This window comes from Eleginops maclovinus, chromosome 12, assembly GCF_036324505.1.
Source record: "Eleginops maclovinus isolate JMC-PN-2008 ecotype Puerto Natales chromosome 12, JC_Emac_rtc_rv5, whole genome shotgun sequence".
Lineage (NCBI taxonomy): Eukaryota > Metazoa > Chordata > Actinopteri > Perciformes > Eleginopidae > Eleginops > Eleginops maclovinus.
Window position 1 is genome coordinate 24,635,424 of NC_086360.1, and position 13,739 is coordinate 24,649,162.

Sequence of the window (13,739 nt, forward strand, 5' to 3'; positions counted from 1 at the left end):
TAAGGTTTGGCACTGGGTTAACAAATAGTAGAAATGCATGTGTTTCCTTCCTTTGTCAGATTCCGACCGCACCAGGATGCTGACCCTAACCGTCCCCGGGTGGCAGCAGTCATTGACAGCCTGATCTCCTACAAGAACAACGATTTAGGAGCGTGGATACGGGGAGGGGACATCGTCATCCAGGACTCTGGGTGAGACACATGAATGTACTGTTTTCAGGAGAACTGAGGACGTTATTCAATGAATGTAAATGTAAACATGTAAAAGGATTGTGTAATCGCCGAAAAACAAACCTATGATGACATCTATGATGACAGTATGATGTGATAATCTCACTGCACAGTTCTTCAAAGACATGATCCACAGTTTCTCATCTTAAATATTCCCCTAGATTTTAGAGTGCTGACTGACCAGTGATTCACTGTTTGACAACACATACTGATTTTATGTTTCCCTCAACAGTTTTGCAGACAATGGAGTTGGATTGGCCTTTGCCAGGTGTGTACTTCCAAATCACTCTGCTCCGAGCACTGATTGTATTCAGACAATTTATTTTTCAGCTCTCCCTGCCAGAAGAACTTGCAAAGTGTTTATCAATGATGTATTAATACTGAGCTAAGAGCAGGCCCTGTGTCACATACATTTATTTCCTCTTCTTTCAAGCATAAGCATTTGTTCTGTACTGCATGCCTATATAGAAAAGTCTATATTGTCAAATGTTAACAGATATGTATGACATGATTATTTTTATTCCTACATGCCCTTATCTGATTTCTTGTCCTCCAGTGATGGCAGCTACCCTAAGGATGAAGGCTCCAGCCAGGAAGTGACACGGTCCTTGTTTGTGGGTGAAAGTCGAAACAGAGGGACCAACGGAGGACAGAACAAATACTGGGGCTTAGGAGGGGTCGATGCAAAGTTCAGGACACTGCCTAGAAACAGGTGAGAGGGAGCAAACAGAAGGAGGGACACAATGTTAATGAGAAAAGACGGTTATGTGAGGAATGAAGGGAAAACCCAAATGAGAGTTCCCCCGGAATAGCAGGGGATGGTTTTGGAGGAGTTCTGAGCAAATATGCTGGGAAAAACAAACAAGGAAGAGCGAGCCCGCAGAGCAATCAGGTAGCTGGACAGATGGACGGCGGAGGCTGCTACAGCTGCTTTTGGACGGAGGTGGAGTTGTGAAAGGCAGTTCTGTTTTAAAGGACTTCCCCCCAGTAAAATTTTAGAGAGTTTCCAAAGAACTGTAGTGGCAACACTTGTGTGTTTTTAAGAAAAGGATCAGTCATTGTGGCAACCGATCATTTCCGAGCAGTAAGATTTGTATCATGATTTTTGCCAGCAGAACTCAAATGATGTTCTTTTTTTTGAAGTGTCCGTCGTTCTTCATTTTTGCAGCCTGTGAAGATCTTTCTAATAGCGCTCCCCTTGACGGGTTAACCAGACGGATGTTTGACTTGTGACTTAATGCCAATGCTCTGGATAGGATTTCCATTATGAGGTTTATAGAGTCTCTCCAGGCTGTAATACCATGTTGGACTAAGTGGACGGCTATAATGAGAACAGATTTCTTAGGCTTCCCGTCCCCTCAGGCTCTCTTCTTCCTGCCTTTCTCTGTCATTACAGAGATCGTTCCAGAAGAGGAGAGCTGCATAAACAAGAGGCTTGCAAATAGCTGCTCATTTTAGTCTCAAGAACCCGGCTTTATGTCAGTTTGTGACCGCTGTCACCACTGTATACAACTTTACAGCCATTTTACAGGCTCCCTGACCGCACGGTGACATCTGGCTCTGTCTGTCGTCACCGTGGTTACTGCCAAAACTGCTGACACTCTTTTTTTTTTCTTCTTGCCAGTGAAAAGATATTCCCATAAAAAATAAATGGATAATTTGATCCTTTTATTAAAGTTCCAAGGTTTCATTAATAGCAATTAGAAAATACTCAGATCCTCATCTGAGGGAAAGTGATGACTCAATAAAGACAGAAAGGAAAAAATGTGTCAATTCTTCGTTATTATTGTAACCCAAGAGCATGAGACTTGACCTAACCCTCCTAACATGTTCCATATATACAGGATTGTTGCTATTATTGACACTATTTCACAGAATTCCTTTAACTATGATTCAATTTACTAAGACGTAGTGATTTATTGTCTTATAGTTCCTTTGAAACACTTAAATCTACCACTGTCCTACACTGAACATCATTTCTACTTTCCTAATGTTCAATAAATCAATCACATTGTATTTATATAGCCCAGTATCACACATAACATTTGTCACAGGGGGCTTTTACAATATTTGCAGCATACACACCCTACGACCCCTCAACTCCCAAAGAAACCCACCAATTGATGGGGAAAAATAAAAGAAAGTGGAGTCATTCTGGGGGGATTGTAAAATTGTCTCAGCCCAGATGTCCAAGAATTATGAAGCACGTCATGTCTGAGGCAGTCGATGTCCTGCTCCCTGTTGACTCATGTTTAGTCTTTAAATCCTTTTCATGTAATGGGTTTCAGCCAATCAATGACTCGAACCTGTCTATTTGAATATTGCTCCTAAGTAATCTTGGATAACTCCCTCTCCACTGTAGGACCTTCCCAATCCGAGGTTTCCAGATCTACGATGGTCCGGTGCGGCTTACCCAAAGTACATTTCGTGGATACATCCCCACACCGGAGCGTTATACCAGCGCAGTGGGGTTCAACCTGAAGAACACCTGGCAGCTCACGCCACGAAACAATCTGTCCCAGCTCAGCTTTCACTCCACTGTGAGCCCACATCTATTTCTGACATCCAGGCACCCTACACAGCTACTGATTTAATATTAGAATCACAAATAACACAGAGACTGGGGGTCAACACAGAGCTGTCCAACCTTTCACCTACATACATCATATTTACAGTACTTCAGCCAAGTGTGTGTTATGTTTCACATGTGTTTTTTCTTTTAATGAGCTTGTAATAACTCATAACAGCCAGTGATTGGTGTAGGTTTCGCTCCCAGCTTGTCCTATTTGACCCTATAACCTGGGGTCATGGGACATTTTAGAGTAACTACTCCCATGTGACATGTTAGCACATTGTTCCTTCTTCTTTATCTCTGTTTATTACATTGTTGTGTTTGTTTATTGTCTGTAAATGCACCACTGTTGGGAAAACAGTAGTTGTGAACACTGTTTTGGATTGACAGATTTCACCTGTTCTACCTTGCTTTGTGTGTCAATCCTCTTGGTACACTGGGTTTCCTCTTGAGCAGTTTGCGCCTATCTATCCTTCACCCGTGTAACCATCCTCTCATATTGATTCAATCCGCTGAGAGTCGTTGAGTTGGCAGTTTTTTAAAGCATTGGTTAGACAGAAGAAAGGAGAAAATAAGGGGACCCCTTCAGGCATGCGGAGAACCAATCGTAAATCTCTGGTGCCATCTTGTGGTGTTTAAGCAAACACACTGACTTTACTTCAAGTGACAGATTAAAGCACAGACAAGAAAGATTTTTAAATATTCATTTGGAAAGCTGCTCAGATTATTCTCAGCCTCTCTTGCTTCTCGCACAAGCAGACTTTCCCTAGTTGTAATTGACACAACCAGTAGGCTTTATGCAAATCAATGCAGAATAACAGCCTGCAAATGAGTGTATAACTTCCTCTGGTAAATTAGCAACACTACTCTAATTAAAAAGGACAATAAATCAAGCCGTAAATGTCCCGGTAGATCATACCCGGTGGCAGACAGCATTGGATAGTGAGGGCTTAGTGTGCGTAGTGTTAAAACAAAACATCACACTCCTTGCCAATATCCTCCTCAGGTGGGCCTGCAGACGTTCTTCGGCCGCCCGGGGCAGTGGTTTGAAGAGAACGATCTGGACGGGGACAAAAACTCTATCTTTCACGACGTGGATGGCTCCGTAACGGGCTACACCGACACGTACGCCGGCAGAGCAGACAATTACCTGATCCAACATCCTGACTGTGTGAACATGCCCCAGTGGAGCGGAGTGATCTGCAGCGGCCGCTACTCTCAGGTACAGCATGGCCGGGTCTACACCTCATTATTTTCCATCTGTCCTTCTCATGTCAAATTTGAACTCTCCTTGACTCTGATGAAAATGTTATGAGCAGCAACACGTGGCGAGTCACCTAAGACCTACTTAAATTATTCCTTACATGTAAAGGACAGAAATGTATCAAGTTTTAATATGAGTGAATGAATAATTGATAGATACTGACTAAAGGACACTGACCTTTTCCTCCTCTCCTCCTCCAGGTGTACATCCAGACACAGGGATCCCCTTCCCTGAATTTATCCATCAGCAGAGATGAATACCCGGCTGCTCCTCTGGTTTTGAGGGGGATCAACAGCCAGGGGGCGCTGTCTCAGCAGTACCAGCCCATTCTGATGATGAGCAAGAGCTACACCTTGCACTGGAGCGGTCCTGCGCCCAGGGAGGTGGTGCTCTCCCTCATCAACTTTGACAAGTGAGTAACACACAGCAGCTTCAATGTGGACGTCAAGCCTGCTGCAGGTCATGGGATTGCTGCAATATGTTTTCAAATGTAATTCTTTAGATACTTAACATCGGCTTTTCTCATTTTTCAAATTGTTTTTGGGGTCACATTGTATTTATATTGCAGTTTGTACAATTATAACAGTGATCCCTCTTCACATTTTGTTAGTATATTCACGCTAAAAAGACCAAGAAAAGGTTTGTTTTTGAATTATTTTTAAGAAAGAAAATCCAAAAGGGATTATACAAAAGCATCATATAATATAAGACTTGCTTTAATATCTTTAATAGGTAAACTAGGATATTGTTTCCTGAGTAAACAATGAAACAACAACGATTTATTTAGTGTTTTAAGCAGTTTTTGTGTTGATCCCATTAGAACTATGAAAAGCTTTAAACCTCCAGAGTGTCAGTACATCTATTTCTAAATGGTGTATGGAGAACGCCTCTCTGATGTAATGACTGTCTTTTTCTCTTCCTCCCATTCAGAGATGACTGGGCGTTGGTGGGACTCTGTTACCCATCAAACACCACGTTTCAGATCATGGCCGACATCAATGACAGGCAGAGCAACACCTTCGATGAGATCACAGATTACGGCACTGTGTCATCCTTAGCAGAGCTGGAGAAGAGGCCAGTGGAGAGGAAGTACTACTTTGACCGAACTGTTGGGTGAGAACAAAATAAAATCTAATCCTCTGTTTTTGTTTTGATTTGTGTCTATCTTTCATCTCTTTTTGTCTCTCGTGGATTCCCTAATTTCTGAAAGTGTTTCAAATCCGGCTATTCCTCCTGTGCTCCTCTCATCACACCCAGCTTGTTGTGGTTCTACCTTCGGGCTCGGCACGGTCGGGACGGTCACAGCTACTGTTCAGCAAAAGGCTGCGAAAGAGTGAAAGTCATTGCCACCACGTCCTCCAAACAGACGTGTAACTGCACAGCCAAAGCCTACCCAAAGTACTCAAAGACCCCCTCGGCTGTGGTGCCTATGCCGTCCCTCAATACACAACCCTGTAAAGACTGTGGTGCTAAAAAGGTATGTGTTGCAAGATGATTTAATTCATTCTGTTCAAAACACACGCTGATTTATGCGTCTCTGTCCCAGCTTGTGTTTTCCAGTGAGCCATGGACCTTCTACCTCCAGACACAAGTGAAGTCTCTCAGCAGCAAAGAGCTGCAGAAAGGAGATAACAGCTCCTTTATCACTGTAAGAATTACTTATCGAAATACAAACACATTATGTACTTGTGATCTTTTGAGTCAGGGTTTACTTAATATTTACTTTCTCCTGTTTCCCGTCAGGTGAATGAGGTCACGATGGCCTTCTCTCAGCCTGGGTATTTCCTGGTGTCAGTGGATGCGTGCTCGGGGAAGGTCACCAAGAAAACCTCATTTGCAAAGATGGACGCCAACATGCAAAAGTACCTAAAAACTGGAATACCAAAGAGGTGAGAAAACAAGATCAAGCTGCCAACACCAATATATTTACATTTATGACATACAGATATATTCAAATGTGAGACGAACTTTACAATTTAATTAAACACACTGCCTTTACCTCTCAATGCATGTGTTTGTACATGTGTGTATCTCGGAGCCTAATGTGTATAGGTCTCTTTGAGCATGCAAAATGAAAATGTATAACACCAGGGAGTGAAAACCGAATTTCCCCTAGGGTTTAATTAAAGTGTGTCTTACTATAGGAGAGTTTTCACGTTCCTGCTTAATAGACAGGGCATGTTTTTGTCCCAGGTCTATGGTGCTTATGGCAACACGAGGTCAACCAGAAGGCCTGGTTAGTGTAGCACCATATCTGGTCTCCTTTGGAGTGGCCAAAGCTGCTGATCTGCACAGTAAAGGTTCGTCACACACTTATAACATCGTTTATTTTCCTTCCTTCCGTCTGTCTTACTCATACATTCTTACTGCTACCTCCCACCACAGAGAGTCTGGCTCTATGGGGGTTCCAGGGGGGTTCTTCGCCCCCTCCGTGGGTCTGGCTGCAGGCCGGGGACGGGGATGAGGTCCTGGGTCTGCAGGAGCGCTACTTGCCTCTGGGTCTGGAGGCTTATGGCTGTACCCGCCCTGCAGCTCAGATGCGCAAAGACCTGGAGCTGCTCAAAATAGCCACGGGACAATGACCAATGTGAACTACACAACTTAACTACCCAGAACTTGCACACAGATACACACACAACCAGCTGATGAATGTGAACTGCTGAACCTTTAATTTATTTAACAATGGCAAATATGTTTACCAATTCCAAGTGGAGAGAAGGTATTTTATAATAACGGGGTGAGTATTTGTGTGATTTTTTTGTGTGTGTGCGTGTATGTATGCCTTGGGGCCGTTGAGTCAATGCACTTTCCTTTTAAAGACACAACTTGCCTTATCAGCCAAAGTGATCACATGGAGCTTTATAATATCTCAGCTGTTCATCTTGGAACAGAAAACAAACCCAAAGCAACCTTTTGACATTTACAAACTGATCCTATTATTTATTATGCACTAAATGAATATCGAGTAAATTGGATTTAATCTCAAAATAGAACACAATGCATTAGATACACACGAGCCGGGAGGAAAGTATGAAAATAAATTGCATTGTCCCTGAAATCAGACCGTGTTTGATTGGAACAGAAAATTAAACGAGATGGATGAGAGGAGCTCAGGTTAAAGGGAAGTAATGAAAAAAGGCCATTGCATCTGGGAAATAAACATCAATATTTAGCCAAAAATAAATGTTAGACACCTAGATTCTTTAAAATCAAAGTCAAAACGAGCCATATTCATGTCTAAATTGTGTAGGCTATTACTGTTTTTCCACTTATCCTCACAGGTCTTTTTAGTTGATTTCTGAACTGAATCTTAAACTGGAAAACCTCCTCTGATCATCGCGCAGCTGTACATCCAAAGACTTTAAGCACCTTTTTTTAACGGATTCCTACGTGGACTTACTGGATCTTTTATCTCATACTTTTATTTATCTCTGCAGTGATGGTGTCTCAAGTGCTGGCCACATGTGCAGCACAAACACACATATATATAAACTCTTTTTGTTGTTTATTTCAAACACAATTGAATGTTTTACCTTTTAATCTGCCTCAATGATCTCTTTGTATGTGCATTATTGCCAAATCTGTGTTTGGATATAAAACAGGGTGAGACTTGACACCCTGACTGTACAGTAGTGAGCAACACAATGCATACAGATCATTTACCAGCTGTAAAGTAAAAGGCTTTGAATCGAGGCCTACAGTGTGAAATCTTTAAAGGGTGTTTGGTTGTGAGCAGGGCTCCCCCACTGAGCAATGTTAAGTATGTTTTCTGTGATGTGTGTGTTTGCGTGCGTGCCTGTGTGTGTGTGACTGATCATGTGAGACAGAGAGATTCTCTGGAGGACAATGACCTTGTTGCCTTTTAACCACTCTGCTGTTAAAAAGAGCAAAAGAACGAGAGAGAACGTTTCCAGCCTTTGTTCAACTGTTGCTTTGAAGATGCATAACCAGAGAGTTCTTATTGTTTCTGTCTTTGTAAATATGTTGTTTAATGTTGAAACTCAAACTGTAATAGAAATGTCCAACAGGTTGTCAATAGAGTGTTTATTTTCTTTGTGTTTGTCATTTGTAAAAATGTAAGTCCTTTCAGCATTTGTTATGAAATTGCCTATTAAATAAACATTTATGCTTTGTGATAAAATTACATGTTTTCTTTGGTTCTAGTATCGATGAGAGCATACCCTCTCGGTAATCAATCTGACAAAAGCAAATGAATCCTCAATTTTCAATGCGTTTCCTTTTTGCATCAGTTATAAAACCTTCCACATGGGGGCAGCGTAGTATTCGTAAGACATTCTTCTACAATTCTTCACACTGAGATGCTGAAATTAAGACAGTACAGTGAGAGAACAAACATGTAAGACCTGTAAAAGGAGTATCTTCTGGAACAGCATTAAACCGTTTTTCCAGCTAAAGGTAGCTTTAAATACACCAACAAAACCATGTTGCTTCACACCAGCCCCCAAAACAGATGGAAGAGGCCAGGGTGAGATTTAATTGAGCCTCAAAGTAAACATCTTCTATCAAACATGTAAAACTTTAGGATATAGAATAACAATATATGACCAAATGAAGTGCAGTAAAGTTATTACCTTGAATGATGTGTGAGCCACACAGTATTCAAGGTAAATGGGTGGATAAGCATTTATAGATTCAGTGACCTCCCTCATGCTCCCGCTGCCGATAGCCCAGTGACACCGACCGTTCTGTTGTGTGTGGCAGTGAGTGAAGATCCTTGACAAGAAGAGGATATAAAAACAGTCACTGTCCAAAGAAATATGGTGCATTCCTAACAGACCCCAGCACACCGTATGGCTCGGATAGAGAATTACTTTGTGCATAAAACTGTCTCTGACCATGAAGACTGAGCTCCCACACACTTGATTCTGGAAATGAGAGCGGACAGATTGGTGTGACACAGTTTGCAGGCAAAACAATGCACAATGAGGACAGCAGCTCCACTGACACCCATGCATCTGCCATAAGGAGGAGAAACACTAACACACACTGCATCTTTCTCATTGTTTCTCACTCTGAGGAACCCTGTATTTTTACGTAGGCTTGGGTGTGTTCAGAATTCACACCATATTTCCATCAGGTCTGCCATTGGCATATTTTCCAGAGCTGTGTGTGGGGTGACATTTATATCATTTTCCTTTCTTTTTTAAAATCCTTTGATGATTGTGTCTGTGTCACATAGATGGACTGAGTGTTCTTTACAGTTTTAATTATGTAATAGTCAGGCTTTTGAACTGTGCAAATACAATTAGAGAAATGCCAAGGCTAAAAATATGACACTGTAGAGACCTGTGTGTGTGCTGGAGTGTGGGCGTTAGCCTTTAGCGGTACGCTGTACATTTTCATGAGAAGGATATAGCAACACGGCACTACAATGTGACACATCCATAGTTATTTTATTTCTCCATTTAGGTTTTCTTCAATTCTTTGTTTTGCCCTTTCCAACCCTTCTTTTAAAGATTAAACAGAGACACATATTGCCCTATAGGTTGAAAAGAATTAGGGTTGTATGGCTTATTGGGTAAGCTGAAACAGAATGTAATGCTTTCATTTGACACACAGAAATGTAGTTAGCTTCTCCTAAAAATGTTGGTAGCCTATGATCATATATCTATAACATATAAATATATTAAATTATTTCACATTTAAAACTTTTAAAAATGTGATTCAGGTGTATTTTAACCGCTCAAAATAACTCCAGAGTCAAAAGTAGAGGTCCAAGAAGGTCGTTATTGCTACTATGCTAAGCTAGGCTAGTTTTAGCTGGGTTAACTTTTACTGGGATGTTTTTATTCATCATAGCTGGCTACAACCTGCTTATTTATGGGATACAAGGTAGCAAATATTGTAGTCCGTTGTCATATACAATATATTTGATTGCAAGAAACCGTTTTGGGGTACATTATTAGCTTTGGCCAATGCTAACTGCGGCTAACAGATAAGCTAAGCTAACTCAAACTTAGTCTGGCCTTTTTTGACTGGTGTTGTTCATTGCTGATTTTGTAGGATCTGCACATTTTGACCATGCTGTTTTATTTTATATCATACATTTCTAGAGCATGTTAAACATTCACAATTGTCAATTATTGGATGGTCTTGACTGAATTTATATTCAAAGCAATATGTTGCAAAAACAGACTGGACCAAGAAAGAGAATCCTCCTGTTTTGCTTAGATTAGTAGATCACTTGTTTGAGCATGTGCCATAAAGTATATGTGCATATTTACATAGAAATTGATTGAGTGTGCAGAGCATCAAATACTCATTGGCTGTGTCCTACAGGAGCTTTGTGGCCCAACAGTTTAGTATATTCAAGGTAAGTTTATCTGGATTCCCAAACAACACGGCATCATTTTTTAATCTCGCCGTCGAGCGGTTCCAGTTGACGCTCGGGGATGGTGGTCCTGAATAATTAAACATTTCTGACAGAGTGGTAGGGGTCCGTTTCCATAACAACCCATCTCCCGGTGTCCTACCTGCCCTGAGGAGTAATGTAAATCTCCTGTCGGCTTAATGTCACTGTAACAGCAGCAAAGTGGCATACAAAGACACGCAGGCTGGGGTCAGTGGGAGATTTTGGTTGTTTGTCCGGCCTCTGTATCCTGCTCACTCCGGAGAGGAAAGGTGTGGTAGACCACCTGTGACCACATGAAGAACAGGGGTTTCTGTGTTATCATGAATCTAAAAGTGGTTTTCAGGGGCCAGGTGGGACAAGGTGTAACCCAATCATACAGTACAGGCCTTGTGCTGTGTTTAATACAGTTAAAGAATGCCAAACGTGATGTTGTTTTATTCTTCTGACTTGAACTAGATTACTATTGTTTCCCAAACCTTTTTTTCTGTGGGACCCAAGTTTTGAGGCCCACTACCCACCTAAATACATGCACACACACACGTGACCCATGGATTGCAAAATCCTATAGAATTGATTCAAAACCATTTCTGTCTGGCTCTCAGATCAAGAAGAAACCCGACAGGTGGATTCGGGTGCAGACAAACAGGATTTATTCAATACTTACAGGTCAACAATACAAATCCTGGCTGAAAGAGCTTCATTTTAGCCTTTATGTCCTATTTCTTAACATTGCTATCAGGGTTATGGTGACATTTTCCTAATAGCCTCTTAAAGATTTTCTTGATTCAACAGTTGTGTTGGCGGGCAGTGTGTTTAACCTTGCTCAAATACCTTTGACATCTGCTCGTAATAAACTGATACTCATTTTACTGTACTTCATAATGGTGGCAGCAGTGGGATGTCAGTGTACAGTATGACATCCTACTGAAGACATTTCTTTTATGTTGGAAGCATTAAAAGTGCTTTTTCTTTTAATGTAAAATTGCCTCCCCCTGGAAAAAAATTAATCAAAAATGTTTGCTCTGCTGGAATTACACTCCTAGTCTAATTTTAACTCCCCCTCCCCCCAAATGACCCTAAAAAGGTTCTTTAGCCCAGGTACTGATGAGTCAGTGTGGAGGTAGGTGGGATCGCTTTAAGGTCACAGAGGGAATATTTTAATGATGTCCGTAATCTTTTATGACAGTAGGCTATGCTCACACACAAACCTAAGGTCCCCTGATCTCTCCTCACACACAAATCTACTCAGACATAGTCAATTACCCTTTAACATCAAATGGTTCATCAGCTCCCCAGCCCATCAGAGAGTGAATAACCTTATCTACCTGTAGATGAAGAGGTATGGGTGTGACGGTTATAGGCCTTCCCAGTCAGAGCCATTCCTTGCCATATGCAGTGTATTTTCCACACAGCACGACACTGGCTTATCGGGCCCCAGAAATGTAATAAAAAAAGGATTATGATGCAGTTGTTCATTTTCAAAAGTGCTTATTCTGTACTTTAATCATTCTCTCAATTAATATGTGGCTACGTGTTGTGTTTGGGGACTTAAAGGGGCCGTGGGATGTTTAAATGCTGAAACTCAGCGTGGGATTTTTAAAGCCAAACTTCCTGTGTGTGTCAACTGATTTGTGCTCTGTGTTTCAGCATGAAGCAGCAGATTATTTCAGAGGACTGCAAATGAAATTGTTTGTGTGTCAAACATTTAAACGTCCTTTCATTTAGTCTGTTTGGCTGTAAAGGGACGTTGTGAAGGCTAAATCATTGCTGATGACTTATGGGAGGATTTTGTTGCTCATTGGTTCCAACACAATCTGCGCTTATGAGGCCAGCCAAATGTTCATGGTTGTATTTCGCCATTAGCATTTGGCAATCACGATGATACTGATGACTATAAAGATGATGATAACGATGGCAGCAGCTATCACACCACCGCCTCCCTCAATCTCCAACTAAACTAATTATTGCCGTGAAACGAATAGGCTTAGTCTGTTGAGTCAAATCATGTTGAGACATGAATTGTATTTACCAAACCAGATAATCGTTGTCCCCCGGAGAAACGGTAATAGATTTGTGTCTGCAGTAACTGACCAACCAAACATCAGGGCCCGCTGCTCTACTGAGATACCACTCCATACTGATACATCTGATCCTTTAACCCTAGCTAAAACCAACAATTTCAACCCCAGAGCGCCTAGGATTCCCCCCGTGAGGGACCCCACTAGCTCAATATTTAGCCTGGAGACAGTCCTAAAGACGCACAGTTAGTTACCAGACACCTGCCTGCCCTGCCACTTTTCTGACCAGCTCAATACAATCTCTTCATATTTCTGGTTGTGTGCTCTCCGTAACGAGGAGGCCAAACTGTGCCATCAGCCAGAGCCATAAGCATCACCAAACTTGCTGATTAGATATAGATTTTGCGTGTCTTTACAGGTGAGATCATGAAAATGGCCTTATTATTTTGTGCTTCTGAACTGTGTTGATCGATTGTCCATAATGTCCGTGGCCTCCAATCACATAAATCATCTATTAAACCACATTTATATGGAAACACATGTGAGTATAATGTGTTTCACCTTCTTCTGGTCTAGTGAGTTGTGTGGGTGGACTAGATACAGAGAAGGGGAATATATATAAGGGTAAAAGATTTCTACAATTGCTCAAAAAGGTTTCTACTGCCCAGTACTTTTCCTTGTGTCAATAAGGCAGTAATTGTCTTCCAGGCAAATTTTAATAAAATATCTTTTCGTCCTTTGTTGAGGTTTGATTGACATTGATTCCCATTCAAATTCCTAAGTTCACAAGCTTTTATCCTCCTCTTTCTTCCGACACTTTTCTGTCCAGTTTCTGTTCGTCCTCCCACTCATCATCCAACTCTTTTTCACAAGTATTGTCCCTTTTATGTGTGCCCTACAGTACATGGAGTATTTGCAATTACAAGTTGTTGAAGACAGCCGCCCACTCCCTGCCTCCCAAGGTGAGGTAATTGATTACTAATTGTCACAATGTTATGCAGAACTATTGTTTAAGATTGTACGCCTCTCTTAATTGCTTTATCTTGTTCATGCACTCTTTCCTTGGAGCTGTGTGTCCTCCCTGATTTGAGCACATATATGGTTGTCTTTAAGCTTGAGGAGGCGTGTGTATGTAAAGAATTTATGCAGCAGGTGTTTATGATGGAGCAGTGTGGAAATGAATGAAGCCCTGATCAGCACCAGTTTGTACCTGATGTGACAGGCCGTGATTGGATGAGCCACGTTGCAATCTAACAGCTGCATCAGCGCAGACAGGCCATGA

The 13,739-nt window shown here is 41.5% G+C and overlaps 1 protein-coding gene across 2 annotated transcripts in view; it reads left to right on the top strand.

Annotated features, from left to right (window-relative positions):
• The window catches only part of cemip2 (cell migration inducing hyaluronidase 2), a 30,232-nt gene extending 22,025 nt beyond the window's left edge, over nt 1-8,207 (top strand). For both annotated transcript variants that reach the window (XM_063897636.1, XM_063897635.1), the window contains exons 13-24: nt 60-191; nt 463-498; nt 787-942; nt 2,593-2,770; nt 3,809-4,024; nt 4,267-4,478; nt 4,997-5,179; nt 5,324-5,543; nt 5,613-5,714; nt 5,810-5,955; nt 6,260-6,366; nt 6,452-8,207. In XM_063897636.1, coding sequence (XP_063753706.1) covers nt 60-191; nt 463-498; nt 787-942; nt 2,593-2,770; nt 3,809-4,024; nt 4,267-4,478; nt 4,997-5,179; nt 5,324-5,543; nt 5,613-5,714; nt 5,810-5,955; nt 6,260-6,366; nt 6,452-6,648 — 1,885 coding nt within the window. In that variant the 3' untranslated portion in view covers nt 6,649-8,207. The remainder of the gene's footprint in view (nt 1-59; nt 192-462; nt 499-786; nt 943-2,592; nt 2,771-3,808; nt 4,025-4,266; nt 4,479-4,996; nt 5,180-5,323; nt 5,544-5,612; nt 5,715-5,809; nt 5,956-6,259; nt 6,367-6,451) is intronic.
• Nucleotides 8,208-13,739: the final 5,532 nt, after the last annotated feature.